Here is a 17,835-nt window from a genome sequence, read left to right on the forward strand (position 1 = left end):
GGGCACTGATTTAATTGAAGGGTTCCCAGTTTATTCTCATCTATTGTATAAGTGAAGACTCTTCACATAAAAGAGGAATATAAACTGTATTCACTGAAGACATATTTTTCAGCGCTTTATTTCAATTTGTATTAACACTTTGTGTAAATCTTAGCAGAAGGAGATACATTTTCAAATGATCACTTCACTTTTAGAAGCTCGAGTTCTAGGAAATCACAATGTCCCACAACAGGTGAGTTATATTTAGAACAAGCCCACCAGGTACTCACGTGATCATAGGGGACCGCGCTTCATGGAAGTGTATGGGGCGAACAGCTTGAAGGAAAACATTGCCACTTAGTGGTGAAGAAGGATGATTACAGTACACAATTCTGCATTGGCCGGTAAAAGTATGATAAGCCACTGTTTGTGGTGTCTTAATTTATCATAATTTATTAGTACACCCTCGTGATGCGCTGCAGCTCTACACTAAAACTCAATACTACGACCACAAAATTAAATATTGCTAAAAAAAAAAAAGAATATAGGGTGGAGTCTGATTGAACAACCACTATGCGCAATTACAAGCATCTTTCCTAAATTTTGGGTGCCAGCAAAGCACAATTAAAAGTCTAATTGATGACATTTTTATTTATAAACGTATTGCTGATTAACGTGTATTTTGGGAGCGCAAGGATTTCGTGAACACGTTCCTAATGTGCAGACCAGTTCATTTAAACTTTTAATATTACAAAATCCAATAAGAAAATAATAGGTGTTGAGTTTGAAACGTATTGTCTAGTGCAAATCTAACATTGTGGCCTCGGGACAGGAAAAAGACGCACGGCGTCCCGGAAGGTGTTCTGGGGTGGAGCTTGGGAGGTTTGCTACCGTGGGAGAGTTTTCGTTCACTCGACACACTTGTGAAACAAAAGAGCCAAGTGAGGGAAAAACACAAAACACAACCGAAGAATCTGTGTGTACATTTCAATCTTTTGTCGAGACTGTAACCACAGATAAACAGGTAAGTGAACGCGGCACTTACTCGGTTTACCTTACAAGAGCCATTTGGATTCCCAACCCATTTGCAGGGATGTCGTCGTCCTTTCGCCCTTCAGTGGCATATGGCATAGACAATATGTCTATAACTATTAGTAAGACTTATATTTGACACAAAGGTGAAGTATACTTGAAAAATTAAAATATACCGTTGAGCCTTAATTATCGGAACATGACTGACGTTAGTTTAGGGATATGTCCCGGTTAGCGTTTTAGCTATCGTTTCTTGTCGTTTGTCGTTTAAAACCAAACTGCAGTCAAGAATAAATGTGTTTATATTATTTCAAACGATGCTAAAGTTTAGAAGAGCCATATATTAGTGATGTGACGTCAACATTGTACCATTGAACAAGTGGGACGTTCAGGTGAGGCTTAAACCATATTGGATGTGAGTTGAAATAAATCAACTTTAACAACCTAGTAACTAATTAATCATAGCACAGGAAATAACTCAGGTGCTTCTCGAGGTCTATATTGGATAGATAGAAGATCAATTTCTAAATGATACACAGATCTACAGTCATCACAATCAATGCAATACAAGAATTGGATCAAAAACATTCTGCCTTTATTAAGGCGTGGATGCTCAGTTGGATGCAGTGCAGTTCACCACCACTGCAAGTTACATAATAATAAACATGTTTAGATTAATACTTGTTATGAAAATTGAGCATTATTATCTTTAAGATGAACCTTATATAGTTCATATGAACCTCTTGTATTTTGAATTTGCACTCTAAATGAAATCGATGGCAAAGCTCTTACATAAATCTATATTGTCTTGTAAAATCAACTTGGTATTTTCTTTTCTAACCATACGTGTGTGGAATCTGTAGACAGGAAATATTCTTTAAGATTGAGAGAGCGATGCGAGTTGGACACAGTACAATTGTCCAACACGAAGTAACTTTCATGTACTGACTGTGTTATGTATCTATTGTATATATTTTAAGCAGACGTCTTTCAACCTGTTTCTTGCGTTTCGCTCGCTTATATTTTGGAGAGAGGGCAATGTTTTTGGCAAGGCCGATTCTGATTATTAGTGTTCAAAGAGTATGGTCACTGATTAGTTAGTTTGCAGTAAAACGAAAAATATTTTCTGGACAGTATGTCTAATTTTTGAATAATACAAACACATTGTTTAAATGCTTTTAAGCATGTTTATTAAACATTTTCAGATTTGCACCATGTTAAAGTTGTTTTCTTCTTTGTTTAGCTATCTTTGTTTTGAAGTACTAATAAAAAGTACAGGGACCCACCAAGCTCAGCAGGGTGTCTAAGTAAATTCAATGACAACTTCAACAAATAAATATCCCCTGAAAGTTTTATACAGTAAATTAAATTATCCAAAATGTCAGTATAACTGAAATGTTAATGTTTCACTGTGTTTGGAGTTGCAACAAAAAACTGCTGGGAGTTCTTAGGCTCACCAGCTCTTAGACAATTAAGTGCAAATTAAAAACAAAACAAAACAAAGCTAGGCCAGAAGATTTTTATTTTTATTTATTTTCTTTTATAGGCACATGCTGATAAGCTTCTGTCAAATATCGGCGACACTAACTATTTGGTCTCTTGCCTTTAGTTCACTTAAAATGTTTTTTAAACAGTGTTTCAGTATTAGATTTCAAAATTAGCAATACAAACAATGCCTGTCCAATAGTCCCACCACCCCTCCCATCCCCGCATCTCCCCCCAAGCAGCTGTACTTAAGGGATCTTACAGGACTAGTGTGAAACAAACAAAACACATTGCTTTCTTAACCCAACTGTATCACCTTTGGCACTAAATAACTGCAACTGCAACAAAACATCAGCTCCGGTTTGCATTTAATTTGCAGGCGCACGCAAAGACTATCGAGCATCCACCAGCAGATGGTCGACAGATTCACTGTGTGCTCTCTCTGAATTTATAAACACCATTTGTAGGTTGAGAAAGGGGGAGAGAGTCAATAAGAGGGCAATTGGAGCAGCGCAAGTCTCAGCTTGACTAGCACATTTGCAAATACAAGGTGGAGTGAGGTTAAAAGGGTGTTAACAAATGTTTTTTTTTCCCTCTCTGCAATAAGCTTCATAATTCAGATCCTAGGCTCCTGTATTTTAGGTTTTGGTAATGTCTTGCAATAACCACATGCTCAAGACATGAATATGTGAGACAGTATTATTCAAATGAAGGTTGTAAAATCCACCGGAAAGCCCCGTGACTCTCATCTTGTACCCGATGCTTACTCATGGATCTCTGTGCACACATGGAATAAAGCATTAGCTGTAACTGAGTCACGACAGATCTGCTATTCCTCCCCCCCCCGCAAACTGCAGCAGCTGTGCAACGTCTCATTATGCTAAATGTATTAAGCTTGAATTACAGTCTTGCTTTCTGTTTTGTGCCTTTTTTTAAACAATATAAATTTAGTTTTGAAAAAGTTATATATTCGACACTAAGCATGATGTACTGTAAACTATATAAATGCCAGTTAAATTCCTCTAGAGTTGTTAGTCACTTTTTCGCACAGCTAGCATTCCAAACGTCTTTATGCACAAAACAAAGCTCAAGTGCATAACATCCTCATTTAATGTGTTTTGGTCATCATTCAGCATGGGTGCACATGAAGAGAAGAAAGAAACATGTGGAACCATCTGCCTGAAATACCTACTGATCACATTCAACTTCCTCTTTTGGGTAAGTCTCCATAAAATAAGAATTATACAGAAATTCAATATATTTATGTGTAATTAATTATGTTTTAGCACCACCTGCCATAGTTAAGTCATTTTATTTTGCCCATTTTTTTACAACTTAGCCCACAATAATTAATAATATATATAATATTAATAATAATTAATAATACAATAATTAATTACACCATCCTGGAGCCATTTGCAACGTATTTAGCTGCAAATTTTTGTAACAGGAAAAGAAAAATCAATCCAAGTGTTGATTTCAGGTTTTCCCCGGCAATGTATCTTAAACACATTTGAATTAGAAATTTTAGATCACAAATAAAACAATAGTAGTAATAATTTGGCAAACCTTAGTTTATTATTCTTCACTAAACAGTCTGTGAAAGTACCAAATTTGGCATGCCAGAACTTTCAAAACAATTTAGTTAGTTCTGCATGTCATCACAAACGATGAATAAATTGTTGTTGATATACAGGATATGATGTTTTATAAAAATATGATAATTGCAGGGAGCAAGTTTAGCTATATGTTGTTTATGTGACAAAGTACTGTACAGTAACAGTACATTTATTGACGCCTCATAATAAACGTTTGGGACCAAGCAGTGCTTCAGTTACTACCTCTTGTCACCACTTGGGGGTGCTGGACACTTAATTTTAAGGCTCTCAGGTGTTTTTGCATTACTCAAAAGAAAGAATGAATGGATGCATAAATGGATATAGTTCTCAGGGTATGCATCATCACAAAGAAAAAAAAATCCAGTCTACTCTTTCTTGAAGCAGAAACATTTAGCACACTTATACTGAAATTAGCACACCCATTTTGATGGTACATTGACTTATATAATAAATGCAAAAGACAATGGTGATTATTGTCATATGTAATATTCGTAGATACCAACCAGGGCACAACTCATTCTGACATTGGGGCTTGTTGGTAAAAATACAAGTGATAGCGAAAAAAGCTTAATGTGATTTGTAAAAATAAAATAATATAAACTAACTGCATTTAAGTTATGTCCAAATGTAGTGTTTTTGTGAACAAGTACAACATTTTTCACTCATGTTTATGTTGCAAAAAAAAGTTGTTTGCCATTATTTCAAAGTGGTTTTCACATAGACATGGCCATGTGGATGAACTGAGGCTTATGTTGCTGCACAGTCATCCAGCTATGAAACACAATAGTGTTTAACTTTTTGCACAAGAATTTTCTATTGTCTTTTCCCATTTGTTTATAAAATACAGATTTTGTATCGACTACCCAATAAAATCAATTTAAATAAATGTTCTGAGGCAGCGACTACTTCAACTGTGGTATCTCAGTCTGAACACTGGGTGGCACCCACATGATGACACACATGACTTGGAAGAAGAATAAGGAGGGACAAAGAAGTCTGATGTCATGCACGTTGTGCTTTCAGGCCATTCCATGCCAAATCCCCCAGGTGGTTTAACCAACATTAGCTGTACTTGTTGATATTGAAGGCACAACACTAAATCTAAAATTTGAGGTCAATCGGAGCAGGGCTTTGGGAACTACAGCCCACCAAATTTGAATTTGTTTGACAAAAAGGGGCGTGAGCGCCTTCCGTCTAACTCTAATATCGCAGGAACTACTGGTTTGAGATTCACAAAACAGATATTGTTGGAAAGAGAATTTAAGCAGGAATAAAAATCTATCATTTAAACGATTGGTGCATATTTTAACAACGTTCACATTTCCACCTATAAAGTGGATCACATGGCCTTAACAACATTTTTCATTCAATGTAATCTTTCACATGTTCTCTAAAATAGGTTTTGCAGGTGTATTTTTAAGTTTAGCAGAAATAGAGTCAAAGTATCCTTACCCTCAAATTTGCAATGAATACTGAATGAATATTCAACTTTCAATGAATAGTCATCAGCAGTGGTTTATTTGATTTTCCCGGGAGTTTGATTAGTTTGATCACGCTGACCAACTATATCTCCTTGACCATGTATTAGAGATATTCACCATCTTGTGACGGAATGAGGTATTACCTCTAAATAGCATACACTGGTTTTCATTACGTTTTATGTGGGTTACATATCATTTAATGCTTTTATGAAGGACTGGCAGGCTATGAAAAGGTAAATCTATTGAATTCGATGATTTGTTTGTTTTAAACCCAGCTCCATATATTACACTACCAACAACTACTTTCGTAACATAAACCACGAGGTTGCTGGATCTGACTGTTTCATGGTAACACATTTTATTAGTGTGTTTTGTTCTTTTCCTTTGTACCTTTTTGTCAATATATCCTTGTTTCTATGAACCATATGATGGTATGGCATGGTTATCTGAAATCCATTTTTATAAAATCAATTGTACATTGCTCATCATGAAAAGAAATGCAGGTGAAAGCGCTCATAAACTGCCTTTCACAGTGGCAGTGACTGTCTATCACTCCAATAACTATAATTCCACAGCAAAAGATGTGTTGACATGATTCCAGAGTCTCTCAGTTCACACTCATTCATTTGTTGACTTTCAGGAGTGTCAGACGCCTCCTCCTCTTGAGATCTGACTCACATTGTGTTCTTCTCTCAGCTTGCTGGGGGCGTTGTGATGGCTGTGGGTGTTTGGACTTTGCTTGAAAAGAGCGACTACATCAGCCTTCTTCCCTCCATGACATATGCTGCCTCTGCCTACATACTGGTCCTCGCTGGAGCCATTGTCATGGTAACAGGCGTTCTGGGATGCTGTGCCACCTTCAAGGAGCAGAGGAGGCTACTGCAAGTGGTAAGAGACTGTGTCAGTGGGTGCACACTGTACATTTGTGTTGAAAGTCCACATGACAACAAAAAAGACAGAGGTCTGCATGTGAACCACCAAATGGAAAATAGTGCGTATTAGGCTTGGGCGATTATGCAATATAAGTAGATATCGCGATAGACACCTTATCGAGATCAATAGGAATTGCACTCCATATAATATCGATTAAAATCAAATCAGTACGCAAATCCCAACCTTGGCATTCTGAGTGCTCTTAGTCAGATACTACAGTATGTAAAAAAAATTTCGCCACAATTAGCACTTCAGAAGAAATTTATGGCGCAAAAAGTGTGATTTGAGTGCACAAGAACAATTTTTGTGAACGAGTAGTAGCTCAGCAAAAGACTTCTGAATTTGGCTGCTGAGATCGAGTTGTTTAGGCCTTTCTGCAACGGCCTCTCCGACACATGGACTTCAATGATACCTTTATTAAATGGGTCCAAATTAAAAAACACTTCAATTTGACAAAACTGATGCCTATCATAATTAGTTTCTTTGCTGATGATATTTCATAATTTTTTTTTAGAATATTCACTTCATTTTCTGCCTTCCTTGATCAGTATAATATCAAGTTATAAAATGAACTCAAATGTATATGAAGCGTTAATTCTTGCGGCCATCACAATTTGATAACCTCATTTAGGAAATCTAAACAGGGATTCAGAAATCTGAGTGTAACTCTTATTCCTAAAACCACGCAGTTGTTTTTATCAAATTATGACAAATCGTGCATGGAAGTTAGAACTTTCTTGAATAAATAGGATATTCTTCCGCTCTCTCTACTGGGATGGATTTAATGTATCAGAAAGAATATTCTTCGAAGGTTCCTGTTTTTGTTTCCACGCCTCCCTATTTTTTATACCTTAATCTGCGATTAAAAGACTGGACAATTTTTCATAAAAATTAATTTGGCAAAACAGAAGACCCAGGTTTCACCTTAAAATCTTGATGGGAGGTAAAGAATACAGAGGGCTGGTAATCCTTCTCATCCAACTGAATTAGTGGGCGGTCCAAATAAAAGCTGCGGCGGCCTGGATCATACGGGACTTGGATATTTATTTATTTAATTTATACAAAAACTTGAAGCACCTTCCGTCTACTGTGTGCAGTCTGACAGGCAGACACAGTGTTGGCGCTGCTCCGCTGTACTGTATGCACTGGTAGGAGCATTAAAACACGCATTTGCGCTGTGCAACCGCATGAAATTTTACCAGCACACAAACAAACAAAAATGGGAGCATTTGCGAGCGTAATCGTTTCAGTGTCGAGTCCTGAGTGTGGTCTGAGAGAAAGAGCGCTTGCTAAGATAATAATTACATTGACTAGATCTAAAGGAGTCCAGACCAGACACCAAGGACATTTCTAGCCGTGAGTGGGTAACATAAAAAGGTCAAATCTTTTTCCTTGGGATGTAAATGCTGCCAAACATCTTCAAATCCAAATGCCTCCATCATTGTTGTCGAGCAAGAGATTTGGGGGATTTAGAACCCTAGTCAGCAGGAAATTATGGATATGTGCTCTCAACGCACAGTAAAAATCCCCCGTCCCCTCCTCGTTAAGACAATTCCGTCTGCTTCATCTGCTATCAATGATGCACTACTCTTAAATAACTTCAGGTTGTCCTCATTTGGTCCATATAGATTAAGTCGATTTATTATTATCATTTTTTCTTGGTCCTTATTTTGAATAGTTAAAAAAATGTGTATGATGCTTTGGCACTAAATTGATGATCTTTCTATACATTTGCAGACCACAGTTGTTAATGTCCTTCATGACAGAATAGTTTGTGACTTTGAACACAATACATTCTTTATGAAGCTTCACCTAGGGGCCCTTTTGTCTGACACAAAATCACTTTCACAATGCAAACCTTAATATATATGTTTAAAATTTGTACAAATTCCCCATTATGTCTGGCGTTATGCTTTTCTAACCAGAAACAAACAAGGAATTCCAGTTTTCTGACAGATATAAAAGGTTAGCGGATATGGAATAAGAGTTTGGGGAAAATATCACCGAAGGGACTTTGTTGTGTAAACAGTAAAATAAGTTCACTAAGCTGTTCTGATTATGTGATTTAAAGCAACTGTTGTGTTGTGCTGTGTGAGTGTGTATCTTGTGCAGTTTCAAATGCGCCGTGCTTCCTGAAGTGTTAAGATTAGGCCGATGAATCACAGTGATGAAATGAACTTGTCGCCAAGGAGAGATGCTATCGAGATCGTTAAAGAGGGCAAACATAAGGGAGGAAATAGGCTGATTCATGGGGCTTCTGTGTTTGCGGGGATTATGCGCTGCCTTACCTGGGAGTACATGAGGAGCCGTGACTGTTGATATGCGGTTCTGTTATCTAAATGTCACAGGTTTGAAACGTAACAAGCTGACCCTTTGTCACTTTACTGCTGTACGGCTGTAAAAAGATGTCGTTTCTTTTTCCAGTAAAGAGACAGATTCACAAATCATTCAGTGTGATGGGAGAGAGCATGCGCTCCCAGGAAAGTCTGCAAATTCTTGTTAGGGCACCTTCAGTCATTTCACTTTACTCATTAGGTACCACATACAAATAATTTAGTTGTCTTGATTGTTGAGGCTGTAGGTCATCTGGAAGGGCTTGGAAGATTTTGTAAACTGAGCGGGCACAACATTGCAACTATTTGTTTTAGAGATTCTAGACTGTATCCTAACTGTACCATGACACATATGTGTGTTGTCTGCGTCTATGTGCAGAGTGTAACTTTTTTTTGTCACATTTGTTACAAATTGAATTTCCTCTTGACTGATTAGTATAACAAATTTAAACAAAAAAAGTGAAGCCGTAGATTGACAGAGCTGCATGTTGAAGAAAAGTTTAATAAAAGCTCAGCTTCCTAGTTCACAATTGATTAATGTCTGGTTGCTGAGTTTACAGCCCTATTTGCGCTGTGGATTCATGAGTCTTTCAGGACTTGTTTTTGAAGAGATGACACTCAGAAGAGTTTGACATATTTCATACTGATCACATTTCTCTCAAAAAGACTCGTCATGAAGCAGTACAGATGTGTGCATCACACAGAGCCTCTGAGTGGAAGCAGTCTTAGCATACAGCCTCTCCAGATTTGGCTCAAAGGGTGAAAACATCCATCTTTTTCTATTCTGCTTGTCTTCATTAGGGTTATGGATGAGGTGCAGTCTATCCCAGCTGACTTTGGGCGAGAGGCCTGATACACTCTCTATTGGTTGCCGGTCAATTGCAGGGCACATGTTGACAGACACACAACCAGTCACACTGATGACAATTTAAAGTCGTTAATGAAACTAACATTCATGTTTTCCAAATGTGGGTGGAAGCCGGCCTACTCAGAGAAAACCCACACAGAACATGCACCAGGATGCCTGGTTTGTTATCCCATGTAACTGCAAAATATTAGTTTATGAACATCAGTGGGGCTGATGAAGTAAGCAGCTGCTTTTATATAACCCTAATTAGTTTACACCTTGAATTCTATCAGGGAACTAGAAATTAATAAGATGATACAACATTCAATTTTGATTCAACTTTGCTGCTTGTACCAGCATTTCGGAGATGTTTAAAAATGACGGTGCAGTTTAAATTGAAGGCAATACTGTGGCCTTAAAATTTGTAGTAATTGGAATTGTTTAGTCCATTTTGTGCATCCTTAATCCATGTTAGAGGCTACAATATGTTAGCATACCATAAAGGACAGTGTGTTCATGTGAGCATTACAACGTTTCATCAAACACACACCGCAACCTGTGTGTGCTAACTACAGCTAGCTTCCAGACAAGACTGAACGTTTCAGAAATCAGCCACAACGTGCTTCCTTTCTCGACTTAAATTCGATGATTTCAATCAGCAACGTCGTCATGATTTGTCGACTAATCTTCGCAGTACTAAACATCAGATATGATTTTTTCAGAACAGTTTAGAATGCACTACGGCAATTATTCATGTTTTACTTGGAGCCAAAACATGTTAGAAGGTTCATGTGCTGCAGCACATCCTTTTCAGTCTACGTGGTTTGTGTGCCACACAACAGTTGCATGATACAAATGTATTTGTAGTAAGGTGAAAGAGCAGTCGTCAATGCTTAAGAAAAGGTAAAGAAAACAAACCAAATGTCCAGATGTATCTTCTTCACACTCATCAAGATGAGGAGGTAAAGTCAGACACAGATGGTAAGGAAGTTGAAATGCAGCCCCGTGAATCAGCCTGCTGAGTCATGTTGGCAGTAATTACACTGTAACCTTAAGATGCCAGCTAGATGATCATGAGGAGTTCTCTGGAGTAGGACGCCTCTGCATTGCAGCCAACAACAATTTCGCTGTAACACTTACTCACTCTGTATGTTTCTTGAGCTGGTTCTACAATATTCGCAATATATTTTCATTTTGGTGTTTATTTTATGTGTTGTTTGCACAATTTCCTTTTTAAATAGATGGACCGTAGTCCTTGCGCGTTGGTACATTTCTGTTCAGCTTTATTTGCGTTGATGCCATTTTCAAGTACTGTACACATTTATGATGGCATAGTCTGTGTTGTAGTCTGTGTTTCCAAACGTACTTAACAACTGCATGCTGGACTACTCAGCATTCAAGCTCACCACTTCGAGATCTAATCAGCTCAAATGATTAAATCATAGACTACAATAGTCAATGTTGTCGTCTGATATCGTCTTGTATTTCATGCCTTTTAATTCTGATCAATCCTCCCTTAAACTGCAACAGGCCTGTTCACCAATCACTCTGCCACTTTTTTGTCTTTGTTATGATTTCCCTTGGATGGCTGTTATGTCTGTGGACCCATTTAAATGTATGATTGACTTACATTCTTCATGGATGGATAGTTTTGACATCGGACGCCAGGCAATAATTGTTTTTCAATTTATTTCACAAGGGGGATTGGTCCCAAAATACTTAAATAGATACATATATAGAGTTACTATCCATCCATCTTCTGTACCGCTTCTCCTCACTAGGGTCGCGGGGGGTGCTGGCGCCTATCCCAGCCATCTTCGGGCAGTAGGCGGGGGACACCCTGAACTGGTTGTAGAGATACTAGTGACTTGTTAAAAATACAGTTAGCAATGTAATCCAATGTTGATTAAGTCCACACTATTTTAATATCTATCAGCTTAGTTGAAAAGAAAAAGGCACGGCCGTTCGTACTCACACTCCTGCCCCTCGGCAGCCAGCCTCCCGTAGCCTTTTGCCCGCAGGAGGGCCCACAACCGTTGCGCTGGCTGAACATCGAGGCGAGTGTGCGCTGATTCAAATGAATGACAGCAGTGCGTAAGTGTGTGATTTTTTAAAACCACAATCTTCAATCTTTTTTAATACATATGGTGACTCCCGGACCGTCTTCACTAGTTCCTTTACAGAAATGGTTGTTTTGATCACGAGGGCTATGCATGCTGGCTCTCTGCGCTGCTGTAAACAAGAACAGGAGCAGATTCTCGAATGGACTGCTTGTCTATGAGTGCTAATATCGGATATTTTGGATGTAGTCCTAAATCTGGGCTGTTATCGGATTGGAACACCCCTACGCATAAGCTTAAAAAGTCTGTTTGTCTTGACTTGAAAACCCTCCTGTGTTGCTGAATTGAAGCAATCTGCACGAAAGATTGGGCCAAAATGTCCCCACAGTGATGTGAAAAACACATTGCCTGTTATAGAAATGGCTTCATTTTGTTTGCTGCTGCTGCTGATGTTGGCCAACTAGTTATTAGGTATTGGGGGCAAATACTTTTTCATAAAGTGCCAGTAAATATTTTTTTCACCTTCATAAATAAAAATACCATTTAAAACTACTTTTGATTTTTACTTTGGTTATTGTCTGATATTCACAGGTACTTCAATCACTCATTTATATACATACATACACTCACTCACAATTTTCCCAGAATATTCATTACTATTTTGTGTATTTTTGTATGTGTCTCCAGTATTTTGTCCTGCTGCTGTGTATTTTCCTGTTGGAGATCCTGGCTGGTGTCCTGGCTTATATCTACTATAGGCAGGTTAGTAAAAATTGGAAACTCATCAAAAATCTTGTTTCATTATTTTTGCAATGCACCTTGGGGGTTAAAGTTCTGGTCAGCAAAATGGGCAATGCCTTATCACTTTTTTTTTTTACAATTATTTTGTTTTCATCCTTTGGGGTTTGCAATAGGGCTGTCACTAAGAAGTATTTTCCAAAGCAAGTGTTTAATTGCCTGTATTGTCACTGTCTCCGGTCCTCTTTGGAAACACTCGGCAACTGTGGACCGATGTCCCAAAGACCTGGTTGTTTGTGTGTTTGTGAATTTATGAATGATTGTGCGAGAGGTCTCCCTCCAAAGTCTGGATTCTTGACCAGAGGTAGAAAAGACTCTGTGGGGGAGTGCAGTTGAGATTATTTTAACATGAGGGTACACAATACGACTAAAACTGTTAAATTCCCTTTTTTTTTGTGTTGGGTTTGCCAAAGGTAAAAAAAAAAAAATAATAAAATACTTTTAAGATTTGAAAAATACTTAACGTGCGCCCAAGCCTTAGCTAAGCACTGTTTGCTTACGCAGTATTTCTTTCCTGTATTTATCTTGAAATACAGTCAGTAGTGCTGTCACAGAAATAGCCACTGTATGGTTCTAAAACAAGGCCATCGCGGGAAGGAAATGCCAGGCTTTTGAAGACATTAATAAATAATTTTTTAAAGAAAATATCAAATTGATGACACTGAAGACATGCTGAAATTAAGTATTTATAGTATTCACTACTTTGCAAAGACAAACAAACTAACAAAAAATTAAATAAATAGAACATTGTACTACTTCTCCCACTGGAAGTTGAACAAACACTGTTGTGCTTATTTGCTGTATTAAATGCAAAAAACAACTAGCGCTGACAGCCTTCATCAGCCCAGTTGATCATTCATCTTGCTGCATATCTTTCCCATTGCATTTATGTTGCATGAAGTTGCACAATATTATTTTCCAGCAGTATCCCAGCCTGACGAGTCTGAAGGCCTCGCTGTTTTTATCGTTCTAGAAGTGCTCCGCTCATTATAAATTCTTTGTTTATAATACACAAGTTGTCGGCGCACTGTTTCAGTCACTGAACTGTGCCAAGAGCTGTGAGTCTTCTTTATTCACTTTTTATGACTCTTAACATGAGCTCAATCAATCCTCATCTATGAAAACAAGTGAGGGTGGTAAAACATCTCATGAAAAAGTTCAGTGTCTGTACGGCTCATTTGGTAAGCTACAAAGCATTGTTCAGTTATTTTGCCTGCTTTTTTACTCCTTTTATTTTCATCATTATTTGTAGAAAATAACAAAGGAGGATTTTATTGAGGGAAAAAGATTTCATAAATTCTGTTGCAGCAACAAAAGTAGTGTTGCGTGTCACTATTTTATGTTCACGGAACAATTCTATGCTTTCAGTGAGTACAATATACTCTGAAGCTAAATAACTTTTAGTGTCTTCTAAAATTATTATTCATAGTTTTGAATCTTTTTCAATTAAATTTTAAATGAGGCCTGTTCTTCGATGCTGCTCAGAGAAGAAGCTTCGTCATGCTTGACATTGGTCATTGTGCTGTCTACAGACACGGAATGTCTTTTAGCGCTTCATCGTATCGCAGGCGTTGCCTTACTCACCGCCATCCATCATTGTCACAGGTAATACCAGTGTAGCCATAGTGTCTCCTATACCGGAGAATGAATCAATGTGGGCGGATGTTTGGGTGGAGATTTTTCTAGCTTCATTTCAGTTCTTTTATACAACTAATAGCTGCACTGTGCACTTGAGCTTCCACTGGCGGAGATGCTTTGTTTGCGTTATTTGTCTCTCAGTTAGAACAAAGTCATGAAAAAAACTAACAAATATGAGGTAAGACACGTGCCTATAAAGCATAATCAAAAATTAAGTTCACAAAGATACACATCCCTGAGCTTATTAAGTCATTTGCTGCTGTGCGTTGCAGTGCACTGCATGCAACACCAGAGGTCAGCACCTACTATTGGAACAAGTAAGATGAGGAAGCTGGCACCTGGCGTGTGCTCAGATAAAGTTATTTGGGGGTTGCTATCAGGCAAGGACATCGTTGATTTGTAAAGGGGACTCATGGAAAACCTTCGGGAGCAGCTTGAAGTGCACCTTCTCCTCTTACATTTGGACCGAATAGTGGGCCACAGGTGTTTGGAGAGGCTTTGTTAAACAACAGCACTCTTCTATGTCCTCATTCCACATGTGGACGCATTATTACAAACTGTGGTGAGAGAGAGAGAAGTAATCTGTAGTCAAGTAATTATTGATATTGTGGCCGGCTAAAATAGTCCGTGTTTTGTTTTGTTTAGTAGCAGCTTTGGGGAAATGGCTCAAATGAATGTCAGTTTTCCACTTTCTTTTTCTAATCCTTGTGTCAGTTTTGCTATTTATTATTTGACAAGTCAAATGAATTTGAATAACACTCGGGTAAAATGCCAACACGACAGAGATAAACAATCAAGGCAAGTCAAATGAGGTGTGTCGACTCTTTAATTGTTGTTTTCACTTCACTTCCTCAAGTGTGAAACAGGTGCTGAGATGTCAGCCCCTTCCTTTTCCTCCTTTCTCTCCCCTCCTCTAATCTCACTCTGTCCTCTAAATTTCCTCTCATCATTCATTGCCTTGATATTTCTGTCATGCTGTGATTTACAGTGGTTTCCCCACTGGCTTGTTGCCATAGAAACTGAGTCCCTCCAGACCTCCCTGCTCCGCCACTGAGCATTCTTGAGAACAAAACATACATAAGTCTGTCCTCACCCCCCCACACGCGCAGTTACTTAATCTCCATGTATTAGAACTTTTGTCCAGAATAAAGACAGCATATTCATCTCATCTTTGCCCAAATTAAAAGTTGCAACTCATTCATTACTCGCCGTGCTCTCTTCTGGACTGTGATGAATTGTGTGGCTATATTGTGAGTTGTGTGTGCATTTATCTGTGTCTGTGGCCAGTTAAATGAGGAGCTGAAGCAGAACCTGAGGGAGACCATGATCCAGAAGTACGAGCAGAAGACTCATGAGCACGTAACCAGTGCTGTGGATAAGCTGCAACAGGAGGTAACCATTTGTACGCACACTAGAGTTGCAAGAAAATGTACGTCAACCCTTACTGGTACCTAGATTGCGAATCGGAGCGGCCAATGTATGTACAAACTATTTTTTATGGCTAAATTTAGCTGTTGCGGTTTTTAATCAGGTGTGTTTTGTAGACTGGAAATTCCGTTATTCATCAGTAAAATGTATTTTGTTTTCAAACTATATGAAAATGCCCCAGATAGGTAGATACAGTGGATGGATAATGTGTTGCATCATTGGTCACAGAGTTTAGTGCAGGTTTTGAGGAAAAAACAATTTTGATCGTAGGTTTAGGTGGTTTATGGAGTATTATTTCTGATCTACGGCTATCACATTTTTTGTTATGTTTTATTTTCTCTCCTAATGTGTGATTATGCATTCTGTGTGTGTCTCACACATCAGTTCAAGTGCTGTGGGAGTAACAATTCATCTGACTGGGTGAAGAGTGTCTGGATCCGCTCCAACGATGGAAACGGCAGGGTGGTGCCTGACAGCTGCTGTAAGACTCCATCCGAGCTGTGTGGACGTGGGGAGCACCCCTCCAACATCTACAAGGTTGAGGTGAGTCTGTGCGAGGTGCTGGTGGTCCCATTGGTGGTGCCATTAATAATCCAAATAATAAACATATTAGGCTGTATGATTGCACTCGCACGTCACTGGTTACAGCATGAGGACTTTAGTTTTTCATTTAGGGTGGCTGTATCACAAAACTGGAGAAATGTATCCAGGACCACCTTAAGATCATTGGATCAGTCGGTGTCGGGATTGCCTGTGTACAGGTAAGCAAAAACTTCACTCTTTGAAACACAAAAATTAATGAATAACACGTGTATTTATTTATTTTATTCCATTCCCGTGTGACATTCAGATCATAGGGATGGTGCTTACGTGCTGCCTGTACCGCCGTCTCAAGTCAGAGCCTTACTAAAGAAGCCAAGAAGACGGAGGAAGTCACCTCGTTGACATACTCAACTATCTCATCGCTTCTTTTCTTGTGGAGGGAGGTGAGGGATTAAATGATACATCCCAGATACTTATAGTGGTCGAGTTGAAAAACTATTAAGGTTATAATAAGTAATTAGGCATTCAAATTAGTCTCGAGATTATAGTGCTGAGAAAAAAAAACAGTAAGAGACAAAACTGTTGGGATTTTTGTCTTTGAATATTTAATATAGTGAGGGATGCCCTCTGTGGAAATTAAAGGTACAATACGGTGACGTGAACGTTTTGTAATGTTGGTGTGGTGGCTCGATAATGTTAATGTTGTGGCTAAAAGCTGGTGGCAGAATTTCTTTTTCCTTGCAGCTCCAGCCACGAGTTTTAACAAGGCCACTTTGCCTGCTGTAGCATCCCGTTTCCGTGTTAACTAACCACTCATGCATTTGAAACATGTATTCCATGGTGACCTTTTCACTTCTCAACACTAAGTTATACCACTATTTTTAGACTTTGTAAATGTCTATTTTGCTGTAACACTCTTAACTGTGAGCTATTACTGTAGTTGAGCCTTTTATTGCCTAATGTGTCTTCACATAGCAACCACTGCCACTGTTAGATCAGGCTCTTATCCCCAGTGTGCTGGCAAGGACACTTTATCTGCCAAACTGACGGTATAATGACTGCACCTTCCTCACCAGCATAACTGCGCCATCACTGTAAAAACACAATCGTGCCAGCATTTTAACAATTTGTATCGAGTGTAAGGTGCAAGGCTGATGTGATGTATTGCCTACCAACATTGCTGAAGCGAACGCACAAATTTTATATTTTACTCTTATTTTTTTCTACCACTGATGCCAAAAATAGACACTGACTGACCTCTGTGCACATCTACTGTGGCTTTACCAGACACCCTGACAAATCGTTTATAGATTGTCTTTTTAAGTTAAGATTTTGTTTACTTTTCATATGATCAATCTTATACTGGAGTTTTATAGTATTCTGAATCTAATATTGACATTTCTTTGCATCAAAAACTTGTTCCTCAAACACATCTCAATACTGATCACAAATATGTAGTCTGTCTTACCCAAGAATACGGCACATATCCATTTGAATAAATATCCATCAAAATTGCAAACTGTTCTACTGTTTTGTTTATTTTTTGTTGGTGTTTTTTTTTCCAAGTCAGAATCTAGTAGGAGTTTATCCGGACAGAAGGGTCAATATCATCCATTTAAAAATGTAAAACTAACAAAAAGACTTGTTGATAATGTGGAG

At 38.3% G+C, this 17,835-nt stretch overlaps 1 protein-coding gene across 1 annotated transcript; it reads left to right on the forward strand.

Moving 5' to 3' along the window:
- Nucleotides 1–812: 812 nt before the first annotated feature.
- On the forward strand, nucleotides 813–17,695 carry LOC148336896 (CD151 antigen-like). Its single transcript, XM_088297130.1, has 8 exons — nucleotides 813–1,003; nucleotides 3,630–3,714; nucleotides 6,293–6,484; nucleotides 12,457–12,531; nucleotides 15,493–15,597; nucleotides 16,018–16,176; nucleotides 16,308–16,394; nucleotides 16,484–17,695. Exons 2-8 carry the CDS (start codon nucleotides 3,631–3,633, stop codon nucleotides 16,541–16,543), a joined length of 762 nt encoding a protein of 253 aa, XP_088153256.1. The 5' UTR covers nucleotides 813–1,003; nucleotide 3,630; the 3' UTR covers nucleotides 16,544–17,695.
- Nucleotides 17,696–17,835: the final 140 nt, after the last annotated feature.

This window comes from Idiotropiscis lumnitzeri, chromosome 5 (assembly GCF_059441095.1).
Source record: "Idiotropiscis lumnitzeri isolate Australia: NSW breed Sydney's pygmy pipehorse chromosome 5, RoL_Ilum_1.0, whole genome shotgun sequence".
In the NCBI taxonomy this organism is placed as follows: Eukaryota; Metazoa; Chordata; class Actinopteri; order Syngnathiformes; family Syngnathidae; genus Idiotropiscis; species Idiotropiscis lumnitzeri.